The 14,598-nt window shown below is 57.9% G+C and overlaps 1 protein-coding gene across 15 annotated transcripts in view; it reads right to left on the bottom strand.

The window, feature by feature from the left end:
• Positions 1-1,886: 1,886 nt before the first annotated feature.
• Positions 1,887-14,598, bottom strand: part of NLGN3 (neuroligin 3) — a 98,404-nt gene continuing 85,692 nt past the window's right edge. For all 15 annotated transcript variants that reach the window (XM_039487145.1, XM_039487140.1, XM_039487141.1 and 12 more), the window contains 2 exons: positions 8,652-9,441; positions 1,887-3,293 (listed from right to left, as the gene is read on the bottom strand). In XM_039487145.1, the coding sequence (XP_039343079.1) occupies positions 2,453-3,293; positions 8,652-9,441 (1,631 nt within the window). In that variant the 3' untranslated portion in view covers positions 1,887-2,452. The remainder of the gene's footprint in view (positions 3,294-8,651; positions 9,442-14,598) is intronic.

Genomic DNA, 14,598 nt, shown 5'->3' with positions numbered 1-14,598 from the left:
ATGGGGAACTGGCAGAGGAGGGCAGGGGCAGCTGGCAGAGGACGGGGTTGGGGAGCTGGCGGAGGATGGCAGGGAGGGGCTGGCAGGGGACGGCAGGAGGGGGAGCCAGCAGAGGACGGCGTGGGGGGAGCTGGCAGAGGATGGCAGGGAGGGGGCTGGCAGGGGACAGGGGAGCTGGCAGAGGAGGGCAGGGACAGGGCTGGCAGAGGGACGGCAGGGAGGGGGTGGCAGGAGCTGGGGGAGCCGGCAGAGGACGGCAAGGAGGGGGTGGCAGGGGACGGGGGAGCCGGCAGAGGACGGCCGGGAGGGGATGGCAGGGGACAGGGGAGCTGGCAGAGGAGGGCGGGGACAGGGCTGGCAGAGGACAGCAGGGAGGGGGTGGCAGGAGCCGGGGGAGCCGGCAGAGGACGTCAGGGAGGGGGTGGCAGGGGACGGGGGAGCCGGCAGAGGACGGCAGGGAGGGGGTGGCAGGGGACGGGGGAGCCAGCAGATGACTAGGATGGAGGGGCGTTAACAGGGTTTAGTAAGGAGGGCGGTGGTGTAGCAGGGTATTAGTGAAGGGGTGGGGGTCCTAGGCCGTGCGGTGGGACGAGGTGGCAGTGGCTGGTGGCAGAGGAGTGCTGGCAGCGCAGAGCGACGCTCACAGACTTGGGCCATAGCACACACGTTATTTGGCTGAAATACACAGACATGAACTACAGGGGAGGGGAAATATCAAAAATAGAAAAGGGGGCTGCACATCAGCCCCGTGGGGATGTGCCCTGCCGGCCCAGGCTGCTGGCTGGGGGCATGGCACAGATGGTCTCTCTTGGGAAGGCAGCGGGCGGGGGCCCGGCTGGTGGGAGCAGTGGCACACACTGAGATTCTAACTGGCTTTTTTACTTTATATCAAGAACACCTGGTTTAAAATCTTTACAAAGGACAAAATGCAGCGACTCCGTTAGTGTGTAAAGAACTAAAGATCTGCTTAAAAAACATCTCTGCAAAGAGACACGACCGACACAAAAGAGATTCTCTGCAGCAAGGGGAGCAGAGGTGCTGGGCCCACACCTAGGGTTGGTCTGCCAGACGGGGCACCGAGCCCTCGCCCGGCCCCAGCACCAGACCGGGCACCGAGCCCCTCCCGCCCAGCGCCAGACCGGGCACCGAGCCCGCCCCGCCCAGCGCCAGACCGGGCACCGAGCCCGCCCCGCCCAGCGCCAGACCGGGCACCGAGCCCGCCCCCCCCAGCGCCAGACCGGGCACCGAGCCCGCCCCGCCCAGCGCCAGACTGGGCACCGAGCCCCTCCTGCCCAGCGCCAGACCGGGCACCGAGCCCGCCCCGCCCAGCGCCAGACCGGGCCCCGAGCCCCGCCGGCCCAGCGCCAGACCGGGCACCGAGTCCTCCCACCCAGCGACACCCCGGCCACCGAGCCCCTCCTGCCCAGCGCCAGACCGGGCACCGAGCCCGCCCCGCCCAGCGCCAGACCGGGCACCGAGCCCCTCCTGCCCAGCGCCAGACCGGGCACCGAGCCCCTCCTGCCCAGCGCCAGACCGGGCACCGAGCCCGCCCCGCCCAGCGCCAGACCGGGCACCGAGCCGCTCCTGCCCAGCGCCAGACCGGGCACCGAGCCCGCCCCGCCCAGCGCCAGACCGGGCACCGAGCCCGCCCCGCCCAGCGCCAGACCGGGCACCGAGCCCCTCCTGCCCAGCGCCAGACCGGGCACCGAGCCCGCCCCGCCCAGCGCCAGACCGGGCACCGAGCCCCTCCTGCCCAGCGCCAGACCGGGTACTGAGTCCTCCCACCCAGCGACAACCCGGGCACTGATCCCACCCACCCAGTGCCAGTGGCCCAAGGCAGCTGCTTCACACCACAATTTGACAGAGTGTTGGAGCCTTTTCCATGGCACTTTGAATGGCAAATTTCAATCAACCCAACAGGTCCAGTGGAAAGAGAATGCCAAGGACAGCTGCTAGCCAGTCCCCAATGTACTTGTGAGGAGGGGAGAGGGCTCTGGGAGGCACCACCTCCCGAGTGGTGCAGAGTCCTCTAGTGCCATGTCCAGGCCAAGGGGAAGGCACGCCATCACCTCCTCCCTAGACGAGTCCTTCTCAGTGTCCTGCACGGGGGCTTCCAGCGGGATGCAGCGTGCAGGGCTGGGTGACGCTCTCTGCACATGCTCTGCTGTCGTTCTCCTGCACCGCTCTGGCTGGGCCCTGCTGCCCCGGCGTCAGCCCTCTCAGCACACGGAGAGTCAAAGCACTTTAGAAAATAAAAACAGAAGAGCGAGCGAGCCGGAGGAGCGAGCAGCCCACCTGTCCCACAGCAGGGGTCCTGCCAGCCCTGGGGCTCTGCTCCACCCCGCCAGGTGGGTCCGTCCGTGTGTGCTGCCCAATCTGCATCCGTCAGCTCCTGCCAGTGTCCTCTGTGTGCGTGGATGTGAGCAGGCATGGGTGGGCACAGCCCCTGGAGCTATACCCTGGTGGTGGAGTGTGAGTGCGGCAGCCCCGTACTGTTGAACCCTGCTGCAAAGGTGTTGTAGGGGTGCAGGGTCTGTAAGCCCACCAGGGAGTTGGGGATCATGGTGATGGTGTTGGGGGTCATCAGAGGGATGTCGTCTGGGGAGCGGCGCAGGGTCAGCGTGTAGTCGGGCAGGGAGGTGAGCCGCAGGGCATCGTGCGCCTGCCCTGACTCGCACTCATGGTGGGCCTGGTTCATCTGCAGGGAGGGGATCTCCTCCTCGGGCGTGTGGCCCCTGTCGTTGGGGGCGCTGCGCTGGGGGCTGGGCAGGCGGTGTGTGTCCTGCCGGCGCTTGTCCTTGCGGTAGTAGAGCGCAGCAAAGGCCAGCACGTTGAGGAAGAGCAGGGAGGCCCCCACAGCGATGGTGACGCTCAGCTCGGTGGAGTAGTCCCGGGGGTTCTCGATCAGCAGCGTGCCAGCCTCCTGCTCCGGGCTCCACTTCTCCCTGGGGTTCTCGCTGTTGTAAGCCGGGGAGATGGCCGGGCGCTTGGTAGTCCAGATTTTGCCGTTGGGCCGGCGGGTGATGTGTGAGTTCTGCGTGGCGTCTGGCGGCGGCACTTTGGTGGTGGTCGAGGTATAGTGGAACATGTCGTGCAGGTTGTACAGGTGGGGCACCAGGTGCTTCCAGAAGGCCACCTTGGTGGCTCGGTAGTGGTCTCGCACTCTCGGCTTCAGGCCGATGTGCAGGTACAGCTGGTCGCGAGGGTTGTACTTGGACCACGCCACTTCCTCAAAGCGGTTGGCCTTGGTGTGAATGAACTTGGTGTCCTGGGGGACAGGCTTGTTGGGGTCCCTGGGAAACAGAACGGAAACCGTCCATGTGGCACTGGAGAGACACGCAGAGACAGGGTGCTGCACAGAGCTCTGCGGGAGACATGCAGACAGGGCCCAGCCCATCGGGAGAGGCACTACCAGGGCGTTAGAGCCACAGAGAGAGCAGAACGGCCCCTGCTGGGGCTCATCAATCCCGACCCACAGCCAATACTCCTTGATTCTCACCTCGGGTCTCATGCTTCCCCCCCATTGTCAGAGCCGGGCACCTGGCTGTAATGAAGGGCTCCTGCACAGAGACAGTGTAACACAGGCTTAAGCTAAACCCACCCCGACCCCCGGCTCGTGTGAAATCTCCATTGGACTCAGCCCTCCAGAATGGCAAGGTAGGTCCCTGACCCAGCTGCGCACCAGGGGGCTCCAGCCAAAGCTGAGCAGGCCAATGGAACTAACCTACCGCAGCGTAGCAACCCCCAGGGATTTCCCAGCATCCGCCCAGTGCCTCAAGGAATTACAGTACGCCCCTCCAAGGCCTGGCCTGTGTAGAAGGCTCTGCAGCGATGCCCTGCCCCCTTGAGGAGTCACTGTCAGGGCAGGATCCTCCCCTTAGTGCCAGACTCCTGGCCCCAGAGTGTGGTAGGGCCCTGCATGCCCCAGAGAGAGGGTGCACACACATAGGGAGGGAGCATGTGCACACACACACGGGGAGGGAGAGTGCACGTACACACACACACACACACACACACACAGAGGGACTGCACACGTGCACGTGGGGAGGGAGCACAGACCCCCTGTGGCGAACTGGGAATGTTCTTAATGTTTTCTCTGAATACAGTGTTGGTGCCTCAGTGTCCCCCAGGCAGTTCTTAAGTATCTAGGTGGTGGATCAGGGTATATGGTTGCTACAGAGCAAAGGGCCAGTGCACGTAAATGCCTGGCACTCTGTCTCCTAGCAACTGATGGCCTGGGCCCCTCCTCTACAAGGTGCCAACTGAAGGTGTTGGAGACAGAGAGGTCAAGTGACCTCCTGGCCCGGGAAAGGAATTGAGCAGAGGAGGAGGGGCTGGAGAGGGTGTCACTCTGGGGCTGGCTGGGGACGGGAAGTGAGGGCAGACGTGGGGGTCTGGCTCACTGCCCCCAGAATGGACCCGGCCGAGGGGTCCCGTTCGCTGTACCTACAAGCTCTGTTTTACACCGTGTTCCTGTCATCTAATAAACCTCTGTGTTACTGGCTGGCTGAGAGTCACGTCTGACTGCAAAGTGGGGGTGCAGGACCCTGTGGCCCCCCCAGGACCCCGCCTGGGCGGACTCGCTGTGGGAAGCGCATGGAGGGGCAGCGGATGCTGAATGCGCCAAGGAGAGACCCAGGAGGTGAAGCCATGTGAGCTTCTTTTCCTGAAAACAGTCTGCTTGGAGGGAGAGAAGGCTCCCCAAAGTCCTGCCTGGCTTTGTGGGGAGCAGTTCCAGAGCAGCGCCCGGGGACTCCGTGACACCCCCTTCCTCTGGAAAGGTGCCCACACACACACGGGGAGGGAGGGCGCATGCACACACACACACCCCCACACACACTGGGAGGGTGCACGCACGCACACGCACACATGCGGGGAAGGAGGGCGCGTGCACACACACACACACACACACACAGAGGGACTGCACACGTGCACATGGGGAGGCAGCACAGACCCCCTTCCTCTGGAAAGGTGCACGCACACACACCCGTGCAGGGAGGGAGGGCACAGACACACACACGTGCGGGGAGGGAGGGCACAGACACACACCCGTGCGGGGAGGGAGGGCACAGACACACACACGCACGCACAGAGAGATGTGTGATTCGATGCCCCCCCTGCAGTCACATCCTAACCACTGTAATAATCTTCATAGAAAATATGCCTTACGAGGTATCACTTGAGAACTAGTAACTCACTGGTCAATAATAGCACGGTGCCGTGTGTGCAGCACGTGTGTATGTCCAGTTAGGAACATAAGACGAAATGACGACTGAAGTGTGTTTACCAGACAAGTCTGGGGAGGGGCTGAGCCTGTTTCTCAAAGACAAAGGACAAGCTGACACCTCTTGCCAGGTGTCAACGTTGACTGGCCAACACCAGTCAGGTGGCCATTCTTTGGCAGCAAGGGGGCGCAGGAACAGATCCATCTGTGATTTAGCAAACAGCATGGAACCTCTTTCACCACGAGGTCTCCGTCCGTCCTCACAGTGGGAAGGAACTTTACCTCGGGAAACCCTCAGGAAAACACATTTCAAAGGGGAACTGGACTAGAAAAGTGCGGGGCTAAAACACCCCAGGGATTTGCTCTCTCACTCTCGACAGTGATTTTCAACCTGTGGGCTGCAGCTCTTTGGGGGTCTGCACACTCTGGCTAAGTTTCCAAAGGGGCCCGCACCTGCATTTGAAATTTGTTATGGGCCTGCAAATGAAAAGAGGTTGGGAACCACTTCACTAAGCGGGCAAAGGAACCAGGTTTGGACTTTGGCAGGGACTGTGACATGAACATTTAGTCAGCCCTGTTGCTGGGAGCATGTGGTAGGGATTTGACCTTGAACCACGTCTGGCTCATTAAGTCTCAGTTACTGGACAGTGTTTTAGCTTTATTTCTCTCGTAACCATTTCTCATGTTACTGCCTTACACCTGTATTCTGCCTTCCAATCCAGCTCTCTGTACTTACACAAACACGTTGGTGTTTTTAAGCAGACCTACTCCAGTTCTGTGCTGACACTGAACGCCAATTAAAGTAGTAACCTGTTGTGCACTGACCCCTTACAGGGGCAATGGGTCTCTAATATCTAAGTGCCCGGGAAAGAACTGGACAGTGCAGAAGACACATTTGGGGGGAAAATTCAGGACTGGCCATGTGTCAGGGTCACCCCGCAGGTAGCAACCAAGGCTGTGACAGGCAGCGTGTGGCTGGTGGGATGAGTGCCGCTGGCCCAGGGCTCCAGCTACACACCGCCACTCAGGGTGTGCCCTGCATGCTGGTGGCTGGAGAGGGAGAGGGAGCTGTAACAGCAAAGCACGGTGAGATCCCCAGTTTATGGGGCAGATGGTGACACAACCCTTATTAGTCTGGATTGCAGCCCAGGGTGTGACTGTGCAAACACACACACACACACACACACACACACACACACACACACACACAGGGAAGGTGTGCAGACACACTCTCCTGCCACACTAATACAAAACTGCAGTAAGGCACATGCACACATGCATGGGAGGTGCACGTGGACACACGTACAGGGAGGGTGCATGCACACACAAAGGGAGGGCATGCACACATGCCCACCCCCCAGGAAGGAGGTGTGCACCCACCCATGTGCAGGGATGTGTGTACGCACACACACACAGGTCCACAGAGATGCACACAACCCCCTCCACTCACAGGAAGGATGAACATACATACATATGGGGATTATCAGAGGGGTAGCCATATTAGTCTGGATCTGTAAAAGCAGCAAAGAGTCCTGTGGCACCTTATAGACTAACAGACGTTTTGGAGCATGAGCTTTCGTGGGTGAATACCCACTTCGTCGGATGCATGTAGTGGAAATCTCCAGGGGCAGGTATATATATGCAAGCAAGAAGCAAGCTAGAGATAACGAGGTTAGTTCAATCAGGGAGGATGAGGCCCTGTTCTAGCAGTTGAGGTGTGAAAACCAAGGGAGGAGAAACTGGTTCTGTAATTGGCAAGCCATTCACAGTCTTTGTTTAATCCTGAGCTGATGGTGTCAAATTTGCAGATGAACTGAAGCTCAGCAGTTTCTCTTTGAAGTCTGGTCCTGAAGTTTTTTTGCTGCAGGATGGCCACCTTAAGATCTGCTATGGTGTGGCCAGGGAGGTTGAAGTGTTCTCCTACAGGTTTTTGTATATTGCCATTCCTAATATCTGATTTGTGTCCATTTATCCTTTTCCTTAGAGACTGTCCAGTTTGGCCGATGTACATAGCAGAGGGGCATTGCTGGCATATGATGGCATATATTACATTGGTGGACGTGCAGGTGAATGAACCGGTGATGGTGTGGCTGATCTGGTTAGGTCCTGTGATGGTGTCACTGGTGTTGATATGTGGGCAGAGTTGGCATCGCGGTTTGTTGCATGGATTGGTTCCTGAGCTAGAGTTACTATGGTGCGGTGTGCAGTTACTGGTGAGAATCTGCTTCAGGTTGGCAGGTTGTCTGTGGGCGAGGACTGGCCTGCCACCCAAGGCCTGTGAGAGTGTGGGATCATTCTCCAGGATGGGTTGTAGATCCCTGATGATGCGCTGGAGGGGTTTTAGCTGGGGACTGTATGTGATGGCCAGTGGAGTCCTGTTGGTTTCTTTCTTGGGTTTGTCTTGCAGTAGGAGGCTTCTGGGTACACGTCTGGCTCTGTTGATCTGTTTCCTTATTTCCTCGTGTGGGTACTGTAGTTTTGAGAATGCTTGGTGGAGATTTTCTAAGTGTTGGTCTCTGTCTGCGGGGTTAGAGCAGATACGGTTGTACCTCAGTGCTTGGCTGTAGACAATGGATCTTGTGGTGTGCCCGGGATGGAAGCTGGAGGCATGAAGGTAGGCATAGCGGTCGGTAGGTTTAAACACAGCTCAGGATTAAACAAAGACTGTGAATGGCTTGCCAACTACAGAACCAGTTTCTCCTCCCTTGGTTTTCACTCAACTGCTAGAACAGGGCCTCATCCTCCCTGATTGAACTAACCTCGTTATCTCTAGCCTGCTTCTTGCTTGCATAGATATATATACACACCTGCCCCTGGAGATTTCCACTACATGCATCCGACGAAGTGGGTATTCACCCACGAAAGCTCATGCTCCAAAACGTCTGTTAGTCTATAAGGTGCCACAAGACTCTTTGCTGCTTTTACATATGGGGAGGGCATGCACTCAAACACACACACAGGGAGGTGGGCACACACAGAGGGAAGCAGGCACGCACACACACACACACGCACAGGGAGGCAGGCACGCATACCCGCACACGCAGGCACACACACACACACAGGGAGGCGCATGCACACGAACACATACACAAAGAGGCATGCACGCACACGTGTGCAGACACACACACGGAGGTGGATGCACACACACACACACGAAGGCTGGCACACACGCACACACACAGGGAGGTGTGCACACAGAGGGAGGAGCATGCACACACACATGCGTGCACACACACACAGGGAGGCGGGTGCACACACACAGAGGGAAGCATGCACACACAGCGAGGCACATGCACACAAACACAGGGAGGTGGGTACACATACACAGGGAGGTGCGTGCAGACACGCACAGGGAGGGGGACAGACACACACAGACCCCACACACAGACCCCATACATAGGCCCAGGGAGGGCAGAGCATCCCTCACCCCGTCTTGGCGAAGTTGGTCCAGTACGTCATCACCACGGCACTGAGCATGACGTCATTCTTGGAGAAGTTGCAAGGGAAGAGGTCAGTGGGGCCAATCATGGGGATCCCGAAGACGTAAGGCACCTCGTCTCCATGGGCCGCGTCAGACCATGCAGGTTTCATGAGGCTCTGGCAGTGGTGGTAGAAGGCGTAGAAATAGGTTGGGGAGCCGTAGCGGGCATGCAGGTCAGCCGTCACCACTGACGGCTCCACCCACTGGTGGTCAGTGAACAGGGCCACCAAGGTTTTGCGACGTGTCTCGGGGTTGTCCCTGTCCGCCCAGTCTGTGTACATGAACTTGATGGTCTCCCGCAAGGTGTCCTTCCCCTCTGGGTAGCCATATAGGTTATCCACAAAGTTGGAGACGGAGTAATCAAAGTCACTGCCCGAGACACCATCCTCGGGATCCACCACACCCTCCACAAACTTCAGCCCCTCACCCTGGTTCACCCCCAGCATGATGTCGTAGTTCAGGAACTCGCCTTGCTCCATCAGGATCTCAGGGTCGTCCGGGATGACATCTCCATCGATGACGGGCCCGAAGGCCACGTGGTAGCGGGCTGGCTGGATATCTTGCTCCACCAGCTCCTTGGCACTCTTCTGTCGCAGACAATCCACCATGTCCACAGTGTCCAGCACGTTGCAGCCCACCTTGTCGGCCAGCAGGCTGGTATACTTCACAGGCTGGTAGTTGACTGCCCAGCTGGAGAGAGCAGAGCCACTCTGGATGATGGCTCTTTGGAAGAGACCTGCAGGCAAAGAAGAGCATGAACGGCAGCTCATGGCAGGGGCACTCTAGGCACAGCACCAGCTCCTCTGTCTAGGAGCCCCCAAACACACACTCATCCCACATGGGGGGATAGAAGCAGGGACTCCGGCTTCAGGAGTCCCTGGGGGGCATGGGACATTGCCTGCAGGCATCTTCCTGCTGTCCTCCCCCCTTAGGGCAGGCAAGAGTGAGATGCGAGTCTAACTGATAGGCACCTAAAGGATCTCTAATGCAGAGCCCCATGGGCAGCTTGCCTCAGGGCTGCATCTAATGCAGCATCCCCTGGGCCCCAACAATCTCCGGAACGTCTCAAAAGTCTAACTCATAGGATTGGACTGTCTGCCCCCGGGGCCTGAGACAATTACAGCGCTGGCTGCCAGTGATTCTGGTGCCAGGCCCACTGCACTAGGTGCTGTAAAACACAGGCAGCGTCTCCTCTGCAACAGGCTGAATTTGTACAAGCAGCTAAGAGAGTAACTCACTGCAGAGGGGAGACGCGCACTTGACCAATTCCCTTGTAGCACAGCCAGACAAGCTGAAGCAGAGGACAGTTCCCTAGGGGGCTGGACACAGACACACGACACACTGTCTCAGCCTGAGTTTGTTAGCATTTCCTTCAAAGCAGCGGGAGTACAGAGTTGCAGATACGCAAGGTACAATGGGACCATGCCTGTGACCTGCAGCAGCAGCATACTCAGTGCTACACAACTGGGGCCTGGCCCCACGGAGCCTACAGGCAAAGCAGAAAACAGAGCAGCTATGCCCCAGAAGTGGGTGATGCTCCTGCCCTGCTGGAGTCCAGCAGCCTCCCGCCCACCTCTTGAAGAGAGCTGGTGATGGCACCACAGAATCCCTCAGCTGTCCCAGTTCCTCTGCCCTGGCACGACCCTTCAGAGTGTTGGTAGCTGGCAGAGCTACGCCTGTGCTGGGGCAGCTTAACCCTGCGTGTCCCATTCAGCTGCTCCCTCTGGGTACCACCACTCCCCCCACCCCCAAGACATACTTCCTGCCCAGCTGGGCCCAGCTCTCTGCCAATGCAGGCCTCACAGGGCACAAAGGAGGCCTTTCTGCTGGAGGGAACACAGGAGGGAGTGGACTCTTGCCCTGGAAAGCAGGGCCACAAAGGCCCTGGCCCAGGCAGAGGAATTCATGGCCAGACTCCAGCTCCGCATCAATGGAACATGTGCTCAGAATACAAAGGACTCCCAGGAAATGGAGCCCGCGGGGGCTGAGATGGGATGCGATGGGGCTTGGAGTGCACACCCTGGGGCTCTCTGCTCCCCAGCCTGCTCAGGCCACAAGAGCCCTGGGGGAGTGGAGAGCTCAGCCCCTGGGGGGCCTGGCCCAAAGGAGATCTAGCTGTGTCCCAGGTGCAGACAGTGCTGCCAACCCAGCTTTGTCCTGGCACCTGCCAGCAGCACAAGGGCTACAGGACTAAGGTAACATGGCAGCTTCCTGATACCCGTCCTGCCAAATACCATTTATTTCCCTGGGCCAGTATACCTTCTGGGTGGCACCAGGGAACCGTCCCAGCCCAGCTTCTCTGCCAGGGGTTCCTACTGGGCGCAGCAGGAGGGAGCAGGGCTGGCTGGACTATGGGGGTGGGGGGGAGCCTTTGGACACCAGGATTCCCACACGGGATTTGCCCAGGGGCCCCGCTTGCCCAGGCTCCTGGCCTTGCCCTTTTCCATAGCAGGCCTGCCCCCGCCTAGCTAGGCCCTAGCCAGCACGCCCTCCAGTGGGCGCAAAGGGAAGGGCGAAGGGGTTCCCTAGCTCCAGTGCAGAAGCCCTTCTGGAGGAAGCTGCTTCCCAGCCCCAGCCAGGCTGAACTCTAGCTGAGGCTGGACGCTGGAGGGTACCAGGTCCATGACACCCATCCAGAAGCAAGGGTCTCTGTAAAGTGACTGTGACCATCCTTACCCAAGCACCCCCCAATCTTCATCTTGCTCTCTGCTACTTCAGCAGCCCCACTGAGTCCCTTGCACGCTCCTGATTGTGATGTGCTCAGAGAATAGATTTGTTTTTCTCTCTATTTGTGCTTCACAACCCCCTACCGCCTACACACAGATTTTTGTGCCAATATAATGGTGCCGGGGAGTGATTTTTTAACATACTTCTACCAGCACGCTCTCAGGGTGGATCAATTAGCCAGATAGCGAAGCTGCCATAGGCAGCTCATCCCCTGCCCACCCAGGAACAGCTATTCCAGGACAAGGCGAGTGGCTGTACTGCTTACGCTGGACAGATGCAGTGTAGGCACCTTTATGTGCAGACAAGCCCTTAGCCTCCTAATTTCCACCATTCCTCTGCCATTGTTTATGCTCCTTCCTCTTGGCACGGTCAGGGCTGCATTTCCTGGTTTGCCTTTTAGCCAGACCAGGTTCTCTCTTGCCTTCCTATGTTCTTGCCTGGGCAGAGATTCACCTGTTGCTGCAACTCCCTCCTGGCTGCGGAAACACTTTCCTTGCTAACGCTGAGGATTTTAATGTGTTTTCTGACGTGCTCCCTCCTGGTTGGAAATGCCCCACTATTTGGCCAGTGCACAGGGGCAACCCTGCCCCAAGGATCCTGAGCTGCCTTATATGGAATGCTACCAATTTCTCCATTCCTGCTATGCCTTCCCCTGCACGGAGAGGGGTGCGGTCTCCAGCCCGGGGGCGCGGGGGGATGGCTACACTGCAATCCCAACTGCCATTGCAGCAGAGGTAACAATCACAGTGAAGACGCAATCCCAGGCTCTGTAGCACCTGCGCCGTCGCTGCTCTGTTTAGCCGTGTTAGCGCGCTGCCCGGACTGCAGTTACACTTGAGCTGCAGTCCCTCCCCGATGAGACCAAATTTACAAGAAAAATAATCTAAATGTCCCTTGGGCGAACAGAGGTGGCTCTGAGACCAGAGATGGCTCCCCTCCGCTACGCACCAAGCCCCTCCCCACCCTCAGCCACATTAATGAACCACAATCGCTGTGCCTTACCGTTAGCTGAATGGGAACTCAGACAGTGCGCAGCCCAGGGTATTTTGCCGTCCTCCCCAAGGCTCACAAGCACACGCAGCATTTTGGCACAGCAATTGACACTATGGGAGCAGATCTCAACAGGTCCCAAGAGCCTGGGCAGTGAGAACTCACTCAGCAGCGCATGCTGGACTAGTGTCCAGCTCAGCAGACACTGCCGATGGCAGGAGCTTCCCGGTGGCAAACAGGAATAGGTTTTGTTGGAATTATTTTGGGTATTTTAAACTACAGAAAGAAAAGTCTGACTAAATGGAGACAAGGGTGTCCAGAGCCTCAGAGCAAGGGACTGTTTTCCAGGACTCTTAATCACATCCCAGTGGAATAGGGTTGGGCTTTCCCCACTCATGGCATCTGCAGGGGCACACCGTGCCATCTGGCTAGTGCACAAGAACCAGGGAAAGTGAGCAGCTGGCTTTCAGGGTCCACCCGCAGAGTGGGCAGGGGGGCCGGAACCATCACTTCTGGGATTAGCTTTGCACAACAAACACATGTACTGGCATTTGGGGAGCAATGGCACATGTGGGCACTAGGATTGATTTGGTTGAGCTTCTGACCCTCTAGTGCTTTGCAGGGCAGGGACTGTTTACTGCTTCAGATGAATTGGCATCAGAAGTTGAATCCTGTTTTCTGTACATCAATGGGCAGGGGAACCACCCCGGTGCTCAGTGGCTGTCAGTGCTGGAGCCCCTAGGGACACAGGAGGTTGGTTCGTGGGTTGCCAGGGGACTGTGCCAGTCAGTGGCACTGGCTGTTCACTCCCATAAAGCTGAAGCGGTGGGCTTGTGCTGTTGAATGTTTTCAGCCGTATTTCTCTGGAGGACTGGCTCAAACTCATGGTTTCTTTATAGCTCAGAGGTCCACAGAGCTTCCCCTTGTAAAGCCAGCTTGAGGCCCCCAGGGGATTGTATTTGGAGGGCCAGGGATGTCTGACTTAGGATACCTTCAATTACTGCCTTGGTAAGAACAAGGGGGTTGGGGTTTCTCGAGACGTGCGGACAGTCACTGTCACTATATCTCTGTGCTTTTCCTTGGCAGGAGGGCATCAGGGGCTGAGGCTGCAGAGGGGGTGGAGCCCAGGGAGCAGTAGGAGAGGAGAATTTACATTGTTGAAGACAAAATGAAACCATCCCAGCAGCGTGTGGGCAGTGCCCGCTAGCCCATCCATCTTGTGCATTGGCCGGGCCCTGGCGAGCTGCTGCACTTTAAACACTATTGAAAACGATACAGCCTAGCTCTGCTGCTCAGAGCTTTGAAACTGTCCCGCTGAGCGCCGTGGTTAGGGTGACCTAGCCCCCGTGGCTAGGTTGACAGAAGGGTTTTTCCATCACCTGGAGATGGGTTACCTAGACTGACAGACCCCCCGCCCCCCGGCGTTGTAGGAAGCATCTACACTTCAGCGCTACAGTGGCACGCTTGCAGTACTGTGGTTGTGCCCCTGTAGTATAGGCAGACTCCAGTTCTGAACTCTCAGGCTGTTGTGTCCAGGGGCCGTGCTGAGCCCATGTGTCACAGGGAGTTTCCAGGAGGTGTAACCCTCATGTGGGTAATGGCATCACCACCTCAGCAGACTGCAGGCTCTTTATCTTAGAGCTGGGGGGTCATTCCAGGGGGGCTCTCAGGTCCCTGACTGATGTGTACAGTGCAGAGGACAGGGTGTTTTACTCCTCTGTGTGCATGGTTGCCTGGGATAGCCGCTGTCTATTTTCGCAGCCGCTCTTGTTTGCGGCAGCTTTAAGGTTCTGGCTGCCAGATGGGGTTGGGAGCGGTTTTAAAATCTATGCAGCAGCAGTTACCCTCCTGCTTGTTAATGAGTGTCTGCTGGGTAAAGACAGTGCTGGTGGTTTGTTTCCTGGCAAGGAATCCACTTTGATTTCAATGTATTACATTGGGGGGTGCTTTCCCCAGGGCAGCCTGGTACAGCGCATGTCCCGCTGCCTCTGCCTTTCACAATGCTGGGAGAGGATGCACTAATTAGTGATTCATTATCAGCTCTTGATCACTTATCTTATTAAAGTAAAACCTAGGAAGCCTACAACCACCTGATCTTTGCAGCTCTGAAGCCCATCCCCACGTGGCCCCTCCTCTTCCCCCACCCTCCTGTCATATCTTGCCCTAGAATTAGTGC

Source organism: Mauremys reevesii, linkage group 9 (assembly GCF_016161935.1).
Source record: "Mauremys reevesii isolate NIE-2019 linkage group 9, ASM1616193v1, whole genome shotgun sequence".
Lineage (NCBI taxonomy): Eukaryota > Metazoa > Chordata > Testudines > Geoemydidae > Mauremys > Mauremys reevesii.
The sequence above is the reverse complement of the archived record's forward strand: the minus strand, read 5'-3'. Positions and strand labels throughout refer to the sequence as shown.